Source organism: Phoca vitulina, unplaced genomic scaffold (assembly GCF_004348235.1).
Source record: "Phoca vitulina isolate PV1807 unplaced genomic scaffold, GSC_HSeal_1.0 scaffold7, whole genome shotgun sequence".
Classification (NCBI taxonomy): Eukaryota; Metazoa; Chordata; class Mammalia; order Carnivora; family Phocidae; genus Phoca; species Phoca vitulina.
This window is the reverse complement of record NW_022589710.1, coordinates 34928917-34953486: the sequence shown is the minus strand read 5'-3', so window position 1 is coordinate 34953486 and position 24570 is coordinate 34928917. Positions and strand designations below refer to the sequence as shown.

The following is a 24570-nucleotide window of genomic DNA, read 5'->3' as shown; positions in this document are numbered from 1 at the left end:
ATTCCACATATCAGTGAGATCATATGATAATTGTCTTTCTCTGATTGACTTATTTTGCTTAGCCTACCTTGAGGTAGATACCTAGTAGTGCAATTGCTGGGTCATAGGGTAGCTCTATTTTTAATGTCTTTTTTTTTTTTAAGATTTTATTTATTTATTTGACAGAGAGAGAGAAAGCGAGAGAGGGAACACAAGCAGGGGGAGTGGGAGAGGGAGAAGCAGGCTTCCCGCGGAGCAGGGAGCCCGATGCGGGGCTCGATCCCAGGACCCTGGGATCATGACCTGAGCCGAAGGCAGACGCTTAACGACTGAGCCACCCAGGCGCCCCTATTTTTAATGTCTTGAGGAACCTCCATACTATTTTCCAGAGTGGCTGCACCAGCTTGCCTTCCCACCAAAAGTGTAAGAGGGTCCCCTTTGTCCACATCCTCACCAACACTTGTTGTTTCCTGTCTTGTTAATTTTTGCCATTCTAACTGGTGTGAGGTGGTATCTCATTGTGGTTTTGATTTGTATTTCCCTAATGGCTAGTGATGTTGAACATTTTCTCATGTGTCTTTTAGCCATTTGTATGTCTTCTTTGGAGAAGTGTCTTCTTTGGAGAAGTGTCTTCTGCCCATTTATTGCTGGATTATTTGTTTTTTGGGTGTTGAGTTTGAGAAGTTCTTTATAGATCTTGGATACCAGCCCTTTATCTGTAATGTCATTTGCACATATCAAAATACCGACTCTTCTTTTTGATCCCACAGTCCTTGTACTACAAAATCCTTCTCCCCACTTTCAAAATGGAACATCATTAATCTTTGTTACCTGCAAGGCCTCTAATAGGGTCTCAGCTGTAGGAGCTGGGTATCAGCTCTAACACATGTTGGCAAGATACCTTCCCCAGTCTTGAGGCATATAAATCCAGCCTGCTCCAAGGACTTATATGCACTTGCCTTGACTTCAGGTGAACACCTGGTGTACAGTGGCATAGGGCTGCAGCATACAATATATCAGCTTATGGCTTGGCAAACTATCCTTTAATATATCAGAATACTAATTTTTTCATGGATATTCAAAACACTGCAATGCTTATTTTCTAAGTAATGACACTGAGATTAAGGAGTAACAAGAGGCTTGTTATTATTAATAATTATCTTTTAATTTACAAAAATTGCTGTTAAATATTTGCTTTGATTCAACTGTGCTCTGCAATTGTTAGAAGATGGCCAAGTCTTCTTCCCTGCCTCAGAGCACGTTAGGTTTAATGAAGTAGAGAGAGATGCTAACAGATAATTTCAATATTCTATCTTAAATTCTCTGAGAGATTGGAAGGTATTCTGGGAGCCCAGTGGCCAGCCCAAGTGTCATCCGAATATACAGATAGTTGTGTCAACATGCAGATAGCTAGATTTGGACAGTGTTGGGTATGCTTAATGTCTTGAGAGTAGAGGACTTCACTTTGGAAAAGCATATGATATGAAAAGAACATTGGGCCAAGGACTGAACTATGGGAAACACCAGTATTTGAAGAGTTAATAGTAAGAAGAACCCCTTAGTGAAATATAAAGGGAGAACAATGGGGGTATCATGCATGCTAGGGAAGTAGATTTACTGGAACAATGGAGTGGCCAACAGTATAAAATATAGAAAAAATGTACAGTAAAATATGGACTGAAGAATGACCACAGGATTTGTGTATGTTGGGGATCAATAATAGTGGCCAGAGAAAAAGAAAATAATTTTAGTATATGGATGGTTGGGACCAAAGCTAAGTTGTGTGGGTTGGCGACTGAATAAGAAGTGTGTAAGTAGTATCTATATAAACTATTCTTTCAAGAAAATTGTACCAGCCTGGGACCCAGCAGGAGACAAAGGGCAGACTCTTACTGGATAATTCAAGGAGCCTAAATAAAAGGCTTATATATAAAATGGGCAACTGTTATGGTTTCTTCATATAAGGAATAGTGCTACCCATGGGCTAGTTATAGCACACTGTTACCATCCATTGGCCAAAAGAGATAAGATAAAGGAGAGAGAAGAGGGTAAGGAGGTGAAGGGGAGAGAGAGAGAAAGAGAGAGAGACTGTATGAAGAAGGCTGCCTGACAGGAGCTGTGACCTGGAATTAAGTCAGAATTGAACCAGCCCATGTCGACACCTCAAGGAGTTGGAATAAGAAGACTCTGATTCCTCACTTTCCTTCCTCTGTTATATCTCCTTCTAGTGCTGCTCATTGGACAAACCCAACTGGAAGCAAGGCAGCAAGTAAGCCCATTGGTGTAGTCATAGGCCACCATCCAGGGCAGGTAGAGAAGGGTGGGAGTGGGTCTAGAGGGGTAAATAGGGTATGTGCAGTACAAAATTAGTTTGAGTAGAGCAGTAAGAAGATACAATATTAGTTAAAGTGGCTGCAAAGTAAAAGAAAGGGGTTGAGTTTTGCAAAGTTTTTTCCATACTGCACCAGTATGGTAGAGATGAGCTAAAAGCCGAGGTAAAAACTCAGTAGAAAAAAAGTTAAAACTATTGGAGAATATAAGGATAATTGAGGGAGAAAAGTCCTGAAGGATTCAGGTGACAGATAGAGTCAAGGTGAAAGAGTTGGCTTTAAACAGAAGGAAGAACATTTCATCTTCTCAGACTGGAAAGAAGGAGAAGCAGAAGCACAGTTGTTTTGAATCTGTAGGTGATGAGGGGACCAAAAGGGAAAGTCAAGAAATTGAGAGAGCTGATCACTTTGTCTTAATTTTCCTGATAAAGAAGGCATGATCATCTGCTGAGAGTGGGAGGGTGGGATGTGGGTGGATTGTGAGGAGAGTTATATTTCTCTGAATCTGTCACTGGGACAGGGGCAGGGCGGGCAGGATTGACCAAAACAAGAAATGTCCACTGAAAGCCCAGTTGATGTTGGAGATCCCGAGCTATCATGTACTGATTGATGGATTTTCTCATTCAGTTATGGATGCACAGCAGCCTGACTGTGTAACTCAAGAAGGCCAGTTGAAGGGATGATTCAGGATCATGGCTTTATCAGATTAGCTCGGTAGCAGGTCATACTCATTGGAAATGAGACCATTGATGCTCACCCCTCAAAATCCATCTTATACAACTGAGATCATTTTATTTTCCTCCCTTTCTTTTGGATGCTCTTTTTTTTTAAAAAGTATATTTGCAACATATTTAAACCCATAATAATGGTGGCACTCTTAGAATTATTTCATAAAATTTAGATAAAATTCCTACAAGTATAATTAGCATTTTTATGCTCAGTACAACACATTTTTTCTGAAAGTTAAAGCAAGTGTCACATAAGGCAGATAAATAGTCAAGGTTTAAATTTTAGTAAAAAACTGTGCCACATTTATATACTTACATTCCATGTAGAAACCACCTATTTGCTAAATCCTCATAGCTTATAACTAACAAATTAATATTATGTCTCAAAAGGAAGAGAACAAATTGAATTATTACAGTGACATTATTGCTTCGTTTCTTTTGTTTTTTTCCCCACCAATATGATTAGTGTTTTTTTTTTTAAGATCTTATTTATTTCGGAGAGAAAGCACAAGTACAAGCAGGGGGAGGGGCAGAGGGAGAAGCAGACCCCCCCTGAGCAGGGAGCCCGATGCAGGGCTCGATCCCAGGACCCTGGGATCATGACCTGAGCCGAAGGCAGATGCTTAACTGACTGAGCCACCCAGGTGCTCTGATCAGTGTTTTTTTAAATGGTCAATTATATTTTCAAAGTTCTAAACATTTTATTTTTTACAAATAAAGTCAATGGAAAAATGGTATTGTTAGAAAAGAGTGTCACATGCTATAGCTACTACCCCCCTCCCCCAAATCTATACTGATTGTTTGGAACATAGTTCAATATCACCCAATTGGAATTGTGCCTTTGCAGCTTTACTCTACCAGCTTTTGACATTTGTGTCCTTGTGTGGGGGATGAAGTCTACCTACCGGTAAAGACAAATTTTAATCGTACATAATGTCCTCCCAACAAAACTGAAGATTTCTGTGAGTCTATTATGTTCTCAGATTCATTTAACAAATAAACACTCTCCTATATTGCTGTTCTTGATTAGGTGTGGAAACAGGTTTCTTGATTCTGTTAATATTAAACAAGAAGTAACAATTTGGAGAGATTTCTTTCCATATAGTAAAGAATAACAAAAGGAAAATAAGGAGCTGGGATGTGTCATGTAAATTGATTACTGTGCCACTGATTGCACTAATTGATCCATGGTGGACGTTGCTGCTGTAAAGTTATTGATTTTGCCTCTCTTGCACCATTTTTCCTATAACAGTTAAAGGAGGTAGGATGCTTCTACAGGAATCACTAATTCTAAGGCAATGCTTGAAATTAAATTACTATACTTTAGCAGCTATTTTATTTTGGCTTTAGTAAAATAAGGATCAGACAATAATACTTTATGCACGTTTCTTGTCCTTGCATACAATCCATTAAGTCCAAAAAGTATATTTTCATTTCGAACTATAAATGTAAATGCTTAGAATAACTAGTATTCTTGCAGAGTCTGAAAAGAATAAAACAGAGACCTGCTTTGCATGTAAAGTGCAGATCACTGTAACTTACTCTTCGACTTCAATTCAATAAGATGATATTTATTGGGGAAAAAGTAGAAATGGTGACTACCGTCATGGAACTCAGTCTTTTGAGGAAGAACAGAAATTTTAAAAGTAAATTAAAAATTACCTTTCTAGATTAACTTTCTCTTAGTCCCAGGGACCTTTGACTCCAAGAATATAGAACAATTCAAGGTTCTTTAAATGCACCATGATCTTAGTCTTCTGCACTTCTCTACCAGCTGTGTGTCTCTGCTCACAATTCCTTCCAGGCTTTATTTCTTTGGTGAATTCCTACTCATGATTTAAGATCCTGCTCAAAGTCTTGTGACGTTTTCCCAAATCCCCACACTAGGCAATGTTTGTGGCTTCATGCAACAGACTAACATTAGCCACTTCTTCCTCTCAAGATTCATCCTATTTGTCCTACACCTTCTAGAACTCCAGCTTTCTTATCTGATGTGATAAGATATTAATAGCTAACACTGATCAAGAAAATCCATATGATAGGCTCAGCATTCTTCAGAGTTCTTTAGGTACAGCAATGTATTTATTCCCAACAACGACCATATAAGGAAAGTACTATTACTATCCTCCTTTACAAATGAAGTAAATGAGGCACAAAGGGGTTCAATAACTTGTCTAGAATCACATAGCTAATGAATATAGATAGGACCACAATTTGAACCCAGTGAATAAGGCACTAGAGCTTATACCCTTACCAAAGCATTGTATGTAGCTTAGTAATTAGTAGTTCAGTAAAAACTTTTGGTAGGTGTTTTAACTTAAAACCTTGAAAAATATATGCAAGGATGAATACCCACCATTTGCACGACATGAATGGAACTGGAGGGGATTTTGCTAAGTGCAATAAGTCAAGCACAGAAAGACAATTATCATATGGTTTCACTTATATGTGGAACATAAGGAATAGCATGGAGGACACTAGGAGAAGGAAGGGAAAAATGAAGGGGGGGAAATCAGAGGGGGTGATGAACCATGAGAGACTATGGACTCTGGGAAACAAACTGAGGGTTTCAGAGGGGAGGGGGCGGGGGGATGGGTTAGCCTGGTGATGGGTATTAAGGAGGGCACATATTGCAATGAGCACTGGGTGTTATACACAAATAATGAATCATGGAACACTACATCAAAAACTAGTGATGTACTGTATGGTGACTAACATAACAATTAAAAAAAAGTTTTTCTTAATTAAAAAAACCTTAAAAATATACATTCAATTACCAGTGTTTTGAAGCATTATTAATCTTTGTTATGTACACCAAACATAATAGAGCCTCTGAGATTTTCAATTTTGGTTTCTTTAAGTGGAACAAGAGACTCTACTGATAAACATATATATATAACTGACTATTAATGAACATACAGTTCAACTGATGGATGTAGAAGTTTACAGGTTGACCAGTCTAGAGCATCTGGTGTGCTGTGGGCATCAGTCAGTGTGTTTTACAGAATGGAAAGTGATGGTCAATAGTCATGTTGATTAAGTGGAGGTTAATTAAAGAGGTCTTAGTCTTTTTCTCATTGTGCGCATTCCTCTGCTTCTGCATTTACATATTGTGTTGAAATTACCTGTTTACGTACCCTTGTTCTTTATGGAACTGTAATCAATAAGCTTATTTTATTCATCATTATATCCTTTACACTTACAAGCATGTCCTGCACATAATAAGGGCTCCCAAAAATCTTTGATGAATTATAATAGACCAAATTGTCCCACTGCATTGTGTAACATGCTAATGAGAGGGTCTACTCCTACCACACTGAGAATCCTTGGGGATGGGACAGGCTCTTGTTTATTATGTAAATAAAATGTTAATTGAAATATAACTCATTTATAGAAATGTGTATAAACCATTAGATTACCGCTTGATGGATTTTTACAAAGTGAACACATCCATGTAACCAGCACCTAGCCTGAGGAACATGTCAGAAGCCCATCCCCTGCTCCATTGCATTCATGACACCCCCCTCCCAAGATTTAACTACTGTTCTGACTTTCAACACTTTAGATTAGTTTTACCTCTTTGGGGGGATTTATTTATTTATTTATTTATTTATTTATTTATTTATTTATAGTGAGCTCTATACCCAATGTGGGGCTCATACTCATGAACCCGAGATCAAGAGTTGCATGCTCTCCTGATGGAGTCAGCCAGGCATCCCTCTTTTTTTTATTTTTTTATTTTTAGAGTTATATAAATGGAATGATACAGTATGTACTCATTTGTATCTGGCTTCTTTTCACTCACTGTTATTTTGTAGGAGTCATTCATGTTGTCTGTCGTTGGGGTTCATTAACATTCATTGTAGAGTTTCTTAGTGTGTTACGGAACCTGGACTGGATCGCCCGATGGAAGAACCAAGTGGCACTCAGAGATCTTGGAGGATAGGAGGTTTATTTAACACCAGCAGGCTCAGAAGAGAATGATCTCCAAAGGTCTGAGCCCTGAGCACAAGCAAAAGGGGGTAATTTATACACTCCTACTTCCGCATACTTGGTACTTTTGGCACGTGCGGGAAGCGGAGCAGGGAGAAGAACCCAGGAGAGCCCTGGGGCAGGGACTGGGACTACCCTCCTGGCTCAGTGGGCCATCTTAGGATACAGATTTTCCTCTTCAAGTGAATATTTCAGCTTATCCATTCTGCTCTTGATATACATTTGGGTTTCCAGTTGGGGCCATTATGATTGGTGTGGCTACCAACATCCTTATACATGTCTTTTGTATACATTTGTACAGTATTTTTGGAGGGAGTAAAATTTTCGAGTCTAGAGTATGTTTATCTTTAGCTTTAGTAGATAGTCATCAAACTGTTTTCCAAATGGTTGTATGAATTTGTACACCCACCAGCAGTTTATGAAGATTCAATTTTGCTACATTCTCATTAACACTTGTTCTTTTCTTTTTCTTTTTAGCCATTCTGGTGAGTATGTAAGGGTAGGGTAATACATTATGGTTTTAAATTGCACTCCCTTGATGTCTAATTAAAATGAGCACTATTACATACATTTAATGGCCATTTATATAAATTTTTTTGTAAAATGCTTATTTTTCTATCAGAGTTGTCTGTTCTTAATGATTTGTAACAATTGGAATAGAATAGAGATGGTCCAAAGATGCAGGACAAAGTCATTTGCATGTCTAATTTTGCTTGTATGGAAAGTTGAAAAATCTAAGTGGTGAATAAAGAGGAGAGATTTCTACACCAGAATTTGGTTATTTTGCAATCAACAAATACTCAGAGACTATATTCTTAGTTCATCTGGGTGAACACATGCTATACGTACGCCATTCATTAGATTCAACATAAGCAGTTGGCGTTTACTTTACGTGGAATGCCTGTATCATTCTGGTAAAATAGAGAACCATTTACCTTAAATAGATCTTTAAGTACGCCTGATGTTTAGAAGGGCTAAGTGGCTTGGCCAAGTTTATACAGGTAGTCACTGTCAGAGACAGTATCTAAACCTTGCCTCCTGACTCTTGAGAGATGTTTTAAAATTTTTTTCTTGCCACACAATTCTGATCTAGAAACAAGAGATGCTCCATAGAGAAAATGGAGAATGGACTTAGAAACCAGGAAAAGTGATTTCTGGGTCCAACTGTCAATGGCTGTCTATACATCCAAGCGCCTAATCCTTTTGGCTCCTCTGAGTTTCAGCTTTCAGATTACCCCAAATTAAGAAATACTGATGAATTATTACATTTCAAGTAAATTTGATTATAACTGTAGAAGATTGAAACTAATATATCATCTAGACTAGATATACATTTCTAAATATTTCTAGAAGATAATACTCCAATAGAGAAAACTATTTACCTACTTAGTCTATATTTCCCAACAGTGAAGAATTTATGTGTGTGATATTAAGTAAAAGCTTCATTGTTGTTTTAGAAATCAAATGCAAAAATGAACACATACTTAAATAAATGTACTAGAATTGGTTTTCCTAAGCAAAAGCTGTAGAAATTTTCTTTCATTATGAACAAATATCTTTGAAGGTGTTGCAACTAACTGCCCTACCTCAGGAATTGTTCCCTCAGAGGCACAGCAATTATCTTACAAGGCAAAAGCTAAAGGCACATATTAGATGTGTTCCTGGGGACGAAGGAAGAGTATCAAGTGAGATCTAGTAGGGTAATACAGTTGAGAGTGCATTATAAACTATAAACAAAATCATACACAGCATTGGAAGGTCAGCACGTAATAATGGAGGGAACACTGGAGTTGGCATTAGGAAATAGATTTCAGTCCCAGGTTGGACATTTACTAGCTAAGTGAGCTTAGGCGAGTCCCATAACTTCTCTGACCCTCATCTGTTGAATAGGGATAATAATAATTGCCCTGCTTGATTACTAAAGTTTCGGGAAGAAATTAGGTAACATAAGCTGAAGTGCATTGTAAAATGTATTGCATTTGCCAAATGTTAAATAATGTTATTTTCTACTTACATACTGAAGACTCTCATTCCATATTCATATGTATACATCCCCTTCTGTGTGTTCAACTGCCAACACAGAATCGTGCCTTTGGTCGTCCGCCATCATGAAAGTGATTCAACCTCCTTTATCATATGATTGCTTTCTCCCCAGGCCTTGATCCTTTAGACCCTTTGCATCTCTCTTAAATTTACATTAGGAATTCTCAAGTCAGTGTAGCCTACTCTTTGAGTTCACTAGACCTGGGTTGGAAACCCTGCTTTGTCACTCATTAGCTATGTAGATTTGAGAAGGTCTTTAAATCTCTCTAAGCCTCAGTTTTTTCATCTTTAAAATGGATTATTGTAGGGCACCTGGGTGGCTCAGTCGTTAAGCATCTTCCTTCCGCTCAGGTCATGATCCTAGGGTCCTGGGATCGAGCCCCGCATGGGGCTCCCTGCTCAGCAGAAAGCCTGCTTCTCCCTCTCCCACTCCCCCTGCTTGTGTTCCCTCTCTCGCTGTCTCTCTCTCTCTTTGTCAAATAAATAAATAAAATCTTTTAAAAAATGGATTATTGTGAAAATTAAATAAGCACATAATCCATGAAAAATACTTAGTACAATTCTTCTAATCCTGGTATTTTTATTGCAAAGATTCCAAAATGAAAACATGTGGAAACAATCGCTTCTGTGACCAGAATAACTATATTCTCAAAGACAGTGTGGTCTGATGGTTCATTTAAGACTCAGGCAATACAGGGGTGCCTGGGTGGCAAGGTCGGTTAAACGTCTGACTTTGGCTCAGGTCACGATCTCAGGGTCCTGGGATCAAGCCCCATGTCCCGCTCCTATCCAGCAGGGAGTCTGCTTCTACCTCTCCTTCTGCTCCTCCTCGCTGCTTGTGCTCGCTCAAATAAATAAATAAAGTCTTAAAAATAGACTCAGGCAACACTGAGGGTTGCGTTCTTACATTCCCAGCAAAGCATAATGATGATGGTTTTTCTTTATCAATTTTGTTCCTTTGAACTTGAGTGTGCTAAAAATTCTGTGGTGAGAACTTAGAAATAAAACAATTTTATTCTTCTGAGTATTCTGAATTTTCAAACGCTAACAAATAGATGGTAGTTGCAATGCTACTTGGACATTAGTTTAAATTGATACCAGTTGTGGGGTTCTGCCTCTGCTTATTTCAAAATATGTGGCATTGACACAGCAAGAGTGGAAATAGGTAAGGAAATTGACATTTGAGACTTTGAAAGATGAAGGCAAATATTTATCAGTGACAAAACATTTGGTAAAGTTGCTACTTGTGATTGCCTTTCAATGTTGTAGCTCTTTTGGAAGAGGTTGGAAAACAACATTAGTAGTGAGTGGGGGCTATGACTGGTTACTTTTAGTAAGATATGAGAAAAAAGAGATGATCCCAGACAAAGGTTGGCTGGCCTATAAGCAAAGGAAAGGAATCGAGAATGGGAAGAAGTAGAAATAAGATTCAAAAGTCATACAAAAAAGTCCATTAAGACTCAATTTTGTAGCAAAGATCAGATAATGGATGTGACCTCTCACAAAGCCTGATGCTTTCAATGTAGCAGCCATTATGGTGGGTGGGTGGGTGGGGAGTCAGAGTCGGGGGAGAGAGAGAGAGAGAGAGACACAGGGCCAAGAAAGCAAAGCATTAAATCAGGCTTGAGAGTTATACATAAGTAAGAACTTTTTATGAGATTGCAGGCACATGGCATTGACTGTAAACAGGTCAGAAACTTACTAAATTTTTGGAAGAGGTATATTGCCAAAGAAACCACAAGCTTGGTCTTAAAAAAATCCTTTTACTATGTGAGCCTGAAACCACACCTTAGGCCCCCAAACTTTCAGGAAGGAAATAGCTAAGGAAGTTCTTCAATCCTGAAATAGGACAAACTCTCCAATCCCTATCTCAGGTCTGACTATAGAATAGGGACAAAGAACCACCTCCAAGAAGATGGAATTGGGAACCACAGAGAACACTGGATGGGAAAGCTTATCTCACATAGCTTGTCCCATACAGCAGGCTGAGAGACTAATAAAGGAATTTACTGCACTGCTGGGGCAGACGGGCCTTCCAGGGCCTGCCTGGCACACTCCATCGCTGCTGTGGACCAGTGACTGGGGAGTCTTTGAGCCATTTTCCCTGCCCCCTTTTAATGGGAGTGTTTAGTCAGTCAGCCTGTTCCTGCTCCGCCCTTGTCTATTGTGCACGTGTGTATGTGTGCAAGCATATTTGTGTGTGTGTGTGTGTGTGTGTGTGTGGCTGGGGGGGTGGGGCAGGTGGATAACTTGCCTTTCTAGTTTATGGGCCACTCCTTTCCAGGCTTCACCATCTCAGAAGATGGCATTATCATTTATCCTTGGGCTTAGACTAAAGAGAGGCTTTTAAAAGAATTTCTCTTTTTCTCTCAAATTGTTCATTGCTTATCTGCAAAACTATCAGTTTTACTGGCAAAATAAATCCAGAATCTGACCATCTCACTACATCCATTTCTACCTCCTGATTCTAAGTCATCCTGACGTCTCACCTGGATGAGTCCAAGAGCCTTCTAATTGGTACCATCCTTCTCTCCTCCCCACTTCCCAGTTTATTTTCCCCACAGCAAGCTGAGCGATCATTTCAAAGTGGAAGTGAGATCATGTGCATCCTCTCCCATGACTTCCCTCAGATCCAAGTCCCTGGCCTCCCGCATTAGCAAGTACTGCCCCCCCTTTGTCCTCCTTACTGCTCCTTGGCCCTGCAAAGTACCCTCTCTCACTTCAGGGTTCCACCTCTCCCCATGGCTATCTGCATGGTCTGCTTCTTCATTTCATCACTACCTCAGCTCACATATTCCCTTCCTCAAAGAGACCCAACAGCTCTTTATTTTTCTTTGTAGCCCACATCGCCACCTGACATTTTCTAGAATATTTAAGGAGTTTTGTTTTGTTCACTGACGTATACCTAATTCCAAAACACAGCCTGGAACATAGTGGGTGTTTGACATAATGTGAATGAAGATCTTGTTTGCTGCCGCGTGCCACCATCAATAAGTGACAAAGCAAGTGCCGTTAGGCCGTAGAGTAGGATGGACCAAGTTCTTCCTGGGGCAGTAAGTGAAAGCCTCCTAGTGGAGCGAGCTTCCCGGATGCTCAACCTGCGCCATACAGAGCTTTGCACTTAGAAGGGCCCTGTTCTTGGTTTAATGCTCTGCTGTTGTTATCTGGAAATTCTTAATAATTTTGAACAAGGAGACCTGCATCCTTTTAATTGTGACAATTCACACACCATACAATTCACCATAAAGTGTACAATTTAGTACTTTTCAGTCTGTTCACAAAGTTGTGCAACCATCACCCACTATCTAATTTCAGGACCTTCTCATCGCCCCAGAAAGAAACTCCATACCCATTAGTAGTCATTCCCCATTTCCCACTTTCCCCCCTGGTCATAGATAATATCCTCTGACTAAATTTGCCTCTTCTGGACATTTCATGTAAGTGAAATCAAACCTCTGTGACTTTTTGTGTCAGGCTTCTTTCACTTAGTATGTTTTCAAGGTTCATCCATTCTGTAGCATGTATCAGTACTCTGTTCCTTTTTCTGGCTCAGTAATATTCCTTTGTATCCATATAGACCACATTTTGTTGGTTGATTCACCAGTGCTAGATATTTGGGTTGTTTCTACTTTTTGGCTATCATGGATAATGCTGCTATGAACACTGTGTTTGTGTGACTCTATGTTTTCTTTTTTCTTGGATATCTACCTAGGATTGGGATTGCTGGGTCATATTGTTACTCTATGTTTAACTTTTTGAGAAACTGCCAAGCTGTTTGCCACAGAGGCTGCACTATTTTATATTCCTTCCAGCAATGTATGGGGGGGTCCAGTTTCTCTACCTCCTCCCAACGCTTGTTATTTTCTGTCATCGATAACACATTATTTTTCGATTATAGCCATCCTAGAAGATGTGAAGTATATCTCATTTGATTTTGCATTTCCCTAATGACTAATGATGTTGAATATCTTTTCATGTGCCTATTAGCCATTTGTATATCTTCTTTGAAGAAATGTCCACTCAAATACTTTGATTATTTTTTAATTTGTTTTTCTTTTGTCTCTTAATTGTTGAGTCATAATAGTTCTTTCTGTATTCTAGATATTAGACCTGTATCAAATATATGATTTGCAAATACTCTCTCCCATTTTGTGGGTTGTCATTTTACTTTCTTGATAGTGTCCTTTGAGGCAAAAGAGTTTTGAATTTTGATGAAGTCCAGTTTGTTTATTTAATTATTTTTGGTGGCTTAAGATTTAGGTGTCTAAGAAACCCTTCCTTAATTCAAGGCCACCCAAATTTATGCCTTTGTCTCCTAAGAATTTTATAGCTTTAGTTCTTACATTTAGGTCTTTGATTCATTTTGAATTAAAGTTTGTATATGGCATGAGGCTGGTATCCATATTCATTTTATGTTTGTGAATGTGCAGTTGATCCAGCACCATTTATTGAAAAGATAAATCTTTCCTCATTGAATGCCTTGATATCCTTGTCAAAAAACAGTTGAGCATAGACGCATGGGTTTAGTTTTGGACACTTACTTCTGTTGCATTGATATATAAGTCTGTTCTTATGGCATACCTCACTGTCCTGATTATGGTAGCTTCGTAATGAGTTTTAAAACTAGGAAGTATGAGTCCTCCAATTACATTCTTATTTTTTTGGTATTGTTTTGGCTATTCTGGGTCCCTTGCATTTCCATCCACATTTTAGGGTCAGCTTGTCGATTTCTGAAACATTGGCTATTAGAATTTTGATAGGAATTGAATTGAATCTGCAGGTCAATTTCAGGAATATTGTCATGTTAACAATATTAGGTCTTCCAACCCATACACATGAAATGTCTTGCTATTTATTTAAGTCTTTAATTTACTTCAACAATGCTTTTTAACTTTTGCATGTAAGTCCTGCACTTTTGTTAATTTTTTCCTAAGTATTTTATTCTCTTTGATGCTATTGTCAATGAAATTGTTTTCTTAGTTTCATTTTCGATGGTTCCTAGCTAGTATATAGAAATACAACTAATTTTTTAAAGATTTTATTTATTTATTTGTCAGAGAGAGAGAGAGAGCACAAGCAGGGGGAGCAGCAGGCAGAGGGAGAAGCAGGTTCCCTGCTGAGCAAGGAGCCCGATATGGGGCTCCATCCCAGGACCCTGGGATCATGACCCGAGCTGAAGGCAGGTGCTTAACCGACTGAGCCACCCAGGCACCCGAAATACAACTACTTTTATATTGATTTTGTGTCACGCATCCTTCTGAACTCCTTTATTAGGTATAATAGCTCTGTGTGTGTGTGTGTGTGTGTGTGTGTGTGTGTATTTCTCAGGAATTTCTATATACATGACCGTGTCATCTCTGAATGGAGATAGTTTTAATTCTTTTTCATTCTGGATGTCTTTTATTTCATTTTCCTGACAATTTTCCTGGCTGGAACCTTCAACTACAATGTTGAATAGAAGTGGCAAGATGGTGCATACTTACCTCTTTCCCCATTTTAAGGAGAGAGCTTTCAGTATTTTACCATTAAGGATAATGTTAGAGGCTCCGAATTTTATGTTGTTTTGGGTCGTGCCTCATAAAGGAGAGCACAGCTGAGCTGAGTATTAAAAGCTAAGTAGGAGTTCCCCAGCACGTGAAGGGAAAGCGAGAGAACACTATTTGCAATATCACAGATTCTGGATCTCAAAGTGATTGAGTGTGTCAGGTACGTGGAGATCGAATGAGGAGTGAAGGAAACCAGGTTGGAGAGGCAGGCTGAACTGAGCCACAGTAGGCTAGCTGTCTTATTAAAGGGCTTTACTTTTATTCTGTGATTTTTTTTTTTTGCCTGGGAAACTATGATATTTGATACACAATAGCAAAAAATGGAATGAGGGGAAGTGAGACTAGAAATTGAGGCAGGGAGGGCAATTTGTGGATTACATATCTGAAACAATGAATCTAATCTTGCCAGCTTTACCGTGGAATAGCCATTTACGTGGTTTGAAGACTTTATCTTCCTTCATTCATTATTTTTCTTAAACAAAAAAACCTTTAGTAATAGAAACATAAATACTGAGCAACTATTTCAGAGTTATGCTAACACTAGTAATGGGGTTCATAATATATGTTTTGTTATTTATTAAAAATACATTTTCATATTTATGATAGCCTGGAAAATTGAGATTAATGATCTTTTTTAAAATTTGCTTTTATTTATTTATTTATTATGTTCAGTTAGCCAACATACATCAAAAACTACATCATTAGTTTCAATGATTCATTAGTTGCATATAACACCCTTTTATATGGTAAGGAAAAATGGGGCCTAGAAGATTTCATTAGTAAATTCAGGAATAGTATTAGTAATTCTAAGATGTTTTGCATTTGCATCTTACTAACCACACATCCATACTAGGCATTACCTGACACATTAACAAAATCAAAAGATACTCCTTTTCTCCCATCCTCCTCCCTCCCTTCTTTCCTTTTTTCTCTCAACTCACCTCCTTCTCCCTTCTTTTTACACTTATCAGTTAATTAGTTAATTCCTCAAGATTTATTTAGGACCTAAGAGGCTGAAGTGGATCTGTAACACATTCCTTGTCCTTGAAGAGCTTACAGACTTATGAGTGGCTGAAGTAAAGCAAGGCAGCCATATTTCAAAATAGAGTGTGATGTGTCATTGTTACCCTTCCTTCACACATCTAAATTTACTGAATGACCATCTGCCCCAGCCCCATCACTGTGGCCTTCATTAAGATGAGCTTATAGCCTCTGTTAGGTACATGATGGTGTTTAATAAATACTGCTTTGTTGTGTTAGTTAGTTTTAGCTTGGAATGGATTGAAAGATCTAGAGGTAGAATTAGTGACTAAATTTATAGAAACAGTAAAAAGAACCAAAGAACAAAACCAACTAGATCCCATAAGAGTCAGATGGACCGGAGTTTCTGCCTGATCACTTACGGCTATAAATTCCTAGTCAATTCCCTAGATTCACAGATCTGGAAAGTGATGGGCCATTTGAGGGGAAACTCCTCTATCTTCCTTCAAATTATATAACACTAAATCCATGTCATTAAACAAATGATTCTAGCCCTTTTTTTCCTTGCCTTTATTGGATTTCAAAGTTCAGTACACATTCAAATTATTCAATTTTGATATCACTTTTATGATCAAATGTCCTACTTTCGAAATGGAAAGCTCAGTTGGCCATGCTCCCTGTTAAGTTTAAGAAGCTTTTATCATTTAAATAAATTAAACCTTCCAGCATGGGCTCCACAGAACATAATGAAGCACGGAGAAGAAAAGATTAAATGAAATAAACCTCTTTGCTGATAGAAACAGTACAGGTATTGTGCATTCTACCAATAAACGTGTGGCTGGAGTCACAGCCTGATTCATGATTTTTCTTTTTTTGATTTTGTCCTTAATTTTTGTGGTGTTCATCCGCAATTTGATTTGCAAAAGATAAGACACAGAGTACATCAAGTGCAAGAGTTTTAGGTTATTAATACTGAGAAAAAAACCCAAATATTAGATTTTTAAAAGCTGATTTAATACCATGTTGAGAATCATGGATATACATGTTTTCTTTTACATTGTTTAATTCATGTGTTCTACGAACACTCAGATCCTTTCACATTTTCTAAAATGATTTCGTTGGGGGAATTAAAATTTTTTTTTCCAGAGAAAAATATAGAAATACAACTAATTTTTTAAAGATTTTATTTATTTATTTGTCAGAGAGAGATTTCTGTGTAATAATTGGTTAAAATTAATCTATATAACTTATGTGTTTATTTAGCAGGAAGTGTTTTCTTTTCTGTATGACACATTGCCCATATAGGAATCAGCTGAATTACGAAAATGCTTATTGTTTGCAGATCTTTCAATTGCCAAAGGCTAGTTTTTACAATCTAAATAAAAACATCTTTTTAAAGGGCTTACCTAAATAAAATTTATCCATCTTTCCATTCTGTTATTAAGTTGAACCATTTTATTATATGCATAATTAAAAAGTTAAAGTAAAAAGCACTTCTTAAAAGGAAGGATTCAGCAGAATATGTTTGAGAATGCTCATGCTTGTAATGGTAATGTAGAATAATTACCATGCTATTTTTATGATGAAATTTAGTCTCCTTAGTAATAAAGATACATTGTTATTTAAATTTGGAGTCTAGGGTCATAAAGTTATCTTTAAAACAATGAGAACTTATAGAGAGGGCCTATTACATTTAATGTAGTGAGTTACTTCCATTAGGCACCCCTGCTGTTTTATTTTCTTGGTCTATAATGCATTTTTTATAACTTAAGACAGAACAAAAAGCTATCATACTTTACATATAAGACATGGTTCAACTGGTGGTGGTACCTCAGTAGGTAATTAGTCTTTAAACCTTGTAAACATGATAAAATCATCTCTTCATTTTTCATTTCTTTGTTTTTAATTTCAGTGCCTATTACCTTGCATTAAGAAAGTGTGGCATTGTCACCAACTGGAAAATAAGTTCTTAATGGATGTTATTGCATCCTTACAATGGAAATCGGAGATAGGTTCTCATTGAAGTATTTTAATGATTGATTTGTGGGTCAAAGGTTTGAATGTGATTTTATTCAGCCAGCATTTGTTAACTATCTACTTGTGTCCAGCCGTGGGCTAGGTGCTAGGATGCCAGGAGGTAGATGATGTAGTGTTTGCCTCCAAATGAGGAAATAAGAGTAGACATTAATGATCAATTACAATAATATAGATAGCATTGATTCATTGTTTAGTGAGTGAAAAACAATTTCTAAAAAGTAGAAAATCTTCCTGTTGGTAGTATTTTCTATTCATAGACCTATCACAAACATACTTTGCTGAATGTATGAGAGGTTACTGAATTAATGAATAACATTACTTATTGAGGACTTTCAATGTAACGCTGTTGTAAGAGATACAACACGTAACAAAAGAGACAAAATCTCTGCCCCCATAAATAAATGAATCTAGGTAGTAGTGGGATCAAGAATGGTATTAGAGTCCGGGGAAAATTACACCTTTTGACCCGCCCTGCCCCCTGCTTTTGGTAAAGGTAATATATTTAAGTAGAAGCAAGTTAGAAGAAAACACAAGAGCTGCCTTGAAGAGAACAGGAAGCTACAAAATGGCAGCATGTATTTTAAAGGGAAATAGAGTGAAGCCAGCCTACTGGATTTGCCTTTGAGAATGAGGAGAGCTTAGAAGCTGTCTCTCCTAATACCCTCCCTAGCAAGCACAGAGCTGCGGTCCTTTCTTCAAGTCACTGCTTTCAGGGATGGTTCTCCATGGCAAATGTTCTGTGAAGGGTTATCTGTTGGATGTGAAACTGCTGTATCACTCCCTACTTTACCCACTCAACTATCCACATCTTTGGGGGGCCCAGGAAGAAGTGTCAAAATTACCTTACAGAGCTGCAGTAGAGTGTAATGGTTAGGACTGCTTGCAATCTGACTTCTTGGATTTATCCTGGTCACTTACTCCTTGGGTGACCTGCAGCAAACCACCAAATCAACTCTCCATGCCTCACTTTGCTGTTCTGTAACATGAGAATAATAAGACCTACATCAAAGAGTAGTTATTTTAGTTAAATGAGATAATACATGTGTGGAAGTGACCCTTTGCTATATGCAAACTTTTAATATCTATTTTTCAATAAGTCATAATTTCCATTCTATAGCCTGGTTATGGTAAATAGTTGATCAAATCCAAGTATTATTGTTTTCAGTTGGGCTCCAGGTCAAATTCTGTAGCTTGGGTAAGAAATTTCCTCATGACTCTCTCTTCCCAGGTTTCCCTCTGCACCTGCTTTTACTTTCACTGGGCTCATGATTTCCTGTGGGCCTGCCACTAAGGGAAGGGGGTCCACTTCACACCCAGGGCTTGTCTGTGAGACCTGGAGGGCTTGTGGCAACTCCTCAGAGTGTTGACCTTTGAGCCGGCTGCACCAGCTACTGGGCACTATTTACTGTGTGGCATATTTAATGGTCTGAGCCCTGTCAGCAGGTGTCCCACAGAATGCAGTAACTTCTCCCACCCCATGGAGTACCTTTGCCTCATCCGGCTTCTATGGGGCTGAAATCACAATTGTCTACCTTCTGTAGTTCCCGGGCCCATGGGGATCCTAGCCATGCCCCCCCAGGCACACAAGAAGTGTGGGTAGACACAAAGAGGCGGACCTTTCCCCTCTAAAGAGGGTGTATGCCTTTTCTAGCATGCTTTGTTGGCTCTGGAGAGTAAATGCATGGGTCCTGCTGCTCTGCAAACTCCAGATGAGAAGTCAGGGCCTGTCTGAATGTGCATAAGTACCTGTCAAGCTCCGGGGGTTACATCTAGTACCACCTCACCTCCTAGCCCTCTGGAGTGCAGAGATGGGGGGAAAGGAACAACGTGCAGCACTGAGGATTTTGATATCCCAAATCTCTCTTCTCTCTCTTTCTCCGTTCCTTTTGTATCTTCATGGTGGCCAAATATGCCAACGCAGGTTCTGTCTCATTTGTGCCCTGATGCACACCGGCTGCCTGGTTCTGTGACAGGACTCCCTTTGTACTAGCTGGTTTGGCATTTGGAGTCTCTGGTCTCAGCTTAATAGTAGCAGTGCAGACACCTTTGTTTGCTCTTGGTTTGTGGGAAGGGGCCAGGTGGTGGTCAGGGAAACTGCAAAGGCTTATTCATTGATGTTTTACATGGGCTTAAATCATTAAACATTCTAAACTTGCTAAGCACACAATAACTGTAAACAATCAGTACCCATTATATTGAAATTTTAAAACATAAAACTCTAGCCTAAGATACCAACAAATTCTCAGTTCCAGGGACACCAAATATTTTATTATAATTTCTGAAAACTGTGAGCTTCACACAGCAGTACACATGGACACTACAGAGATAGTAATATTTTTGTCTATTATATACCAGTAGCGTTGCTAAATTTGGCAAACAAAAATACAGGACATGCAGTTAAATTTAAATTTCAGGTAAACTACGAATATGTTTTAAAATATAAATATGTCCCTTGGGGCGCCTGGGTGGCTCAGTCGTTAAGCGTCTGCCTTCGGCTCAGGTCATGATCCCAGGGTCCTGGGATCGAGCCCCGCATCGGGCTCCCCGCTCTGCGGGAAGCAGGCTTCTCCCTCTCCCACTCCCCCTGCTTGTGTTCCTGCTCTCACTCTCTCTCTCTCTCTGTCAAATAAATAAATAAAATCTTTAAAAAAAAAAAAATAAAATATAAATATGTCCCATTCAGATAAATAATGTCTGATTTTTCCATATAAAGTATGTCCCAAATATTGCATGGATGTCCTGCATTTTATCTAACATTCTTACATGCCAATCACCCGCCTTCCTTTGTTGAGAGTTTGAAATAGATCCTTTTATTGTAAATGTAAAGGTGACTCTCAGTTACTACATTGCACCGGGGTTATATCTATCCAAGGCTAAGGAGCTACCTTTAAAAAAACAAACAAAAAGGTCAGAGTTGAGTGGGAAGGAGGGTGTGGCCAGTCATTTGTCCCCTCATGTCAGTTCCTAAAACCAAATTGAGTACCTTTTCAATGAAAAGGGATGGAATAGGAACATGGTATCTGTGTTTCCATGTTTGGATCTGTCTCATCCCAAAGAGTGTTAATATCTTGAAGGCTCAGCATAAGCTCTGTTTACTTAGGAAGCATGAGAAACATGTTAACCCTTTGAAAAACTTCTAATTAAACTGCTGGAGCTTTGATGTCAGACTTTCAGATTAGTATTACATCATTTAAAAAGATCCAATTTCGGGGTGCCTGGGTGGCTCAGTCAGTTAAGCATCTGCCTTCAGCTCAAGTCATGATCCCAGGATCTTGGGATCAAACCCTGCATCGGGCTCCCTGCTTAGTGGGGAGCCTGCTTCTCCCTCTGCCACAGCTGCTCCCCGTGCTTGTGCTTGCTCTCTCTCTCTCTGTCAAATAAATACATAAAATCTTAAAAAAAAAAAAGATCCAATTTCATGTGCCACTAGAGAGGGAAAAATATGCTGGTCTTCATAGACAGTTATTGAATTTAGAGAATATTTATTTTAAAATACAAATCATTACCATTTGATAAGCTGTATTTAGTGCATCAATCTCAATTTAGAAAGTGTGCTCTTAGAGAATTGCTATTTCCCTAACTTTTCTGTTAAGTGACCATCACTAGTATTGGTTTCTAGTATAAATCGATGTTTGTATGTTACTCTGGAAGCTGTTGAATCTTCAAGAGATGATGGAATTGGTTTCAAATAGAAAGTATTTTATGAGACTTCAATGGAGAGAACCAACATATTTTGAGTATCTTTTATATGCCGTGGACTTCACATATATCTCCAATCTAACCAGTAAGTTAATGAGAGAGGGTGATGAGGTAAGTAATTTTGCCAGCCTCATAAAATTGTCTGATTCTGAGAGCACTGTATCTAATATAACTCCCTTCTGAATTTTCCTTATAGCCCTCACCTGCAGTTATTTTGTTCTTCAGAAGGAGACTGAGCAAAAAATCTCACACTCATTAAATTCACGTCTAACTCTGGTAATATGAGTGGTGATTTCTTACATGGTGAACACTTTTACTTCTCTTGATGGAGTTACAAGTTCTTCCTGGTATTATTTTCAAAAGACATTATAAATGAAATTTATGCGTACTTATTTGTGGTTACCTATCTAACAGCACATGCATTATGTATTTAATTCTATAGTTAAAATTTACCCCCCAAATTGAAAAAAAACTAATTCAAAGGATACATGCATCCCTCTTTATTGCATGCAGTATTATTTTCAATAGCTAAATTATGGAAGCAACCCCAGTGTCCACTGATAGATGAATGGATAAAGACATTGTGGTATACATATACAATGAAATATTATTCAGCCATAACAAAGACTATCCTGCCATTTGCAACAACATGGATGGAGCTAGAGAGTATAATGCTAAGTGAAATAAGTTGGTCGGAGAAAGACAAATACCATATGATTTCACTCACATGTGGAATATAAGAAACAAAACAAATGAGCAAAGGGGAAAAAAAGAGAGAGAGAGAGAGAAACCAGGAAACAGCCTCTTAACTATAGAGAACAAACTGATGTTTGCCAGAGGAGAGATGGGTGGGGGGTGGGTGAAACAGGTGCCGGGGATTAAGGAGTGCACTTGTCGTGATAGGTGCTGGGTGACGTACAGAAGTGTTGAATCACTGTGTTGTACTCTTGCAACTAACAGAACATTGTATGTTAACAATACTGGAATTAAAAAACTTAATAAAAAAACTTCCGGAAATATGCACAGAAAACTATTAACAATACTTAGTTCTGAGGCAACAAGTTAAAGTCTGAATGGGAGAAACACTTACTTTACACTGAAATTGTTTATAATATTTCAAAAGGTAAGAAAAGCCCGTATGTAGGTTGGAATAATGATAAGAGAAAAACGAATACTAACAGTAAAAAAACAATTTTAAAGAATACTGAAATTTGAGGAGTCCAATCTCCCACCCTGTGACAGTATTACATGGACAACATTCTTACTTCTGTTTGGATACTTTAGTGGTGTGAAGTTCGTCAGTTTTCAAGCCTGTTTATTCAATGAATAGATAGCAGTTTGAAATGAAGTATATATTCAGCTGGTATTTGCCTCTTGGGAATTTTTACTTACAGATCCTAGTTCTGCCCTCTGCAGCCACCTAAATAAATGTAATCCCTCCCCGACCCAACACTGGTGCTATGTTAGTAAACCTTGTCTTAACGTTTTGGTACTTTTATAGCCTGGAACGCATAATTTGACCCCTAAGCAGAGGATGTTATTAAAAATGGTATTGAATATATATGTATATAAAAGGAAAACATACAAAAAATAATGATGTATTTCAAGGAAATTTACTGTATTTCCTTACACATAATATGCATACACACACATATACTAACATATATGTTTACATATTTCCTATTAAACGAGAACATAAACTAGAAAGCAAGTACCTCTCTTCAGTTGTCTTTCCATTACATTCCCCCTTCCCTATGCAAGTGAGTGGGACAACATGAGCTAAGTCAGTGTTCCTATGGTGAGTTTTCAGTATACTGCATCTGTTAAATGGCATTGGGGTATTTTTTTCCCCTTCCGAAGTGATCTTACCCTGCGAGGTTTCCTCAGTAAAACAAAGTTTATCCAGCACCCTATCACACAATTGTAAGTCCATCTATGTTTATAATCATGTTCTGAACGTCTCTCCCCCTCCACAGATCATTTTCCGAAAAATCAGTGACGTGAAGAAAGAGGAAGAGGAGCGCCTCAGGCAGAAGAACGAGGTCACCCTCAGCATCCCCGTGGACCACCCCGTCCGAAAGCTCTTCCAGAAGTTCAAGCAGCAGAAGGAGCTGCGGAATCAGGGGTCCACCCAGAGCGACCCCGAGCGGAACCAGCTCCAGGTAGAGAGCCGCTCCTTACAGAATGGAGCCTCCATCACGGGTACCAGCGTGGTCACCGTGTCACAGATCACGCCCATCCAGACGTCTCTGGCCTACGTGAAAACCAGCGAGTCCCTCAAGCAAAACAACCGCGATGCCATGGAACTCAAGCCCAATGGCGGTGCTGACCCCAAATGTCTCAAAGTCAACAGCCCGATCAGGATGAAGAACGGAAATGGGAGGGGATGGCTGCGACTCAAGAATAACACGGGGGCGCACGAGGAGAAAAAGGAAGACTGGAATAACGTCACGAAAGCCGAGTCGATGGGGCTATTGTCAGAGGACCCCAAGGGCAGCGATTCCGAGAACAGCGTTACTAAAAACCCATTACGGAAAACAGATTCTTGTGACAGTGGGATTACAAAAAGTGACCTTCGTCTGGATAAGGCCGGAGAGGCCCGAAGTCCGCTGGAGCACAGCCCGATTCAGGCTGATGCCAAGCACCCCTTTTATCCCATCCCAGAGCAGGCCTTACAAACCACACTGCAGGAAGTCAAGCATGAACTCAAAGAGGACATTCAGCTGCTAAGCTGCAGAATGACTGCCCTGGAAAAGCAGGTGGCAGAAATTTTAAAAATACTCTCCGAAAAAAGCGTGCCCCAGACCTCTTCTCCCAAATCCCAAATGCCTCTCCAAGTACCTCCCCAAATACCATGTCAGGATATTTTTAGTGTTTCAAGGCCTGAGTCACCTGAATCTGACAAAGATGAAATGCACTTTTAATATATATATATATATACATATATATTTGTTAATATATTAAAAACAGTATATACATCTATATACATATGTGTGTATATACAGTATATACATATATATATATATATATATATATATTTTCACTTGCTTTCAATATGATGAACACAGTATGGATTTTGATATGTAAATATTGCATGTCCAGCTGGATTCTGGCCTGCCAAAGAAGATGATTATTTAAAACATAGATAGTGCTTGTATATTATGCAGTTGACTGCATGCACACTTTACATTTATTTATAGTCTCTATTCTAATACAAAAAAAGTATGATTTTTG

At 38.6% G+C, this 24570-nt stretch overlaps 1 protein-coding gene across 2 annotated transcripts in view; it reads left to right on the top strand.

Moving 5' to 3' along the window:
- KCNH5 (potassium voltage-gated channel subfamily H member 5) overlaps positions 1-24317 on the top strand; it is a 298912-nt gene extending 274595 nt beyond the window's left edge. Inside the window, exon 11 of one of the 2 annotated variants that reach the window (XM_032405260.1) lies at positions 23313-24317. In XM_032405260.1, the coding sequence (XP_032261151.1) occupies positions 23313-24260 (948 nt within the window). In that variant the 3' untranslated portion in view covers positions 24261-24317. The remainder of the gene's footprint in view (positions 1-23312) is intronic. The other variant, XM_032405262.1, reaches the window with a different exon arrangement.
- The last annotated feature ends 253 nt before the right edge of the window (positions 24318-24570 follow it).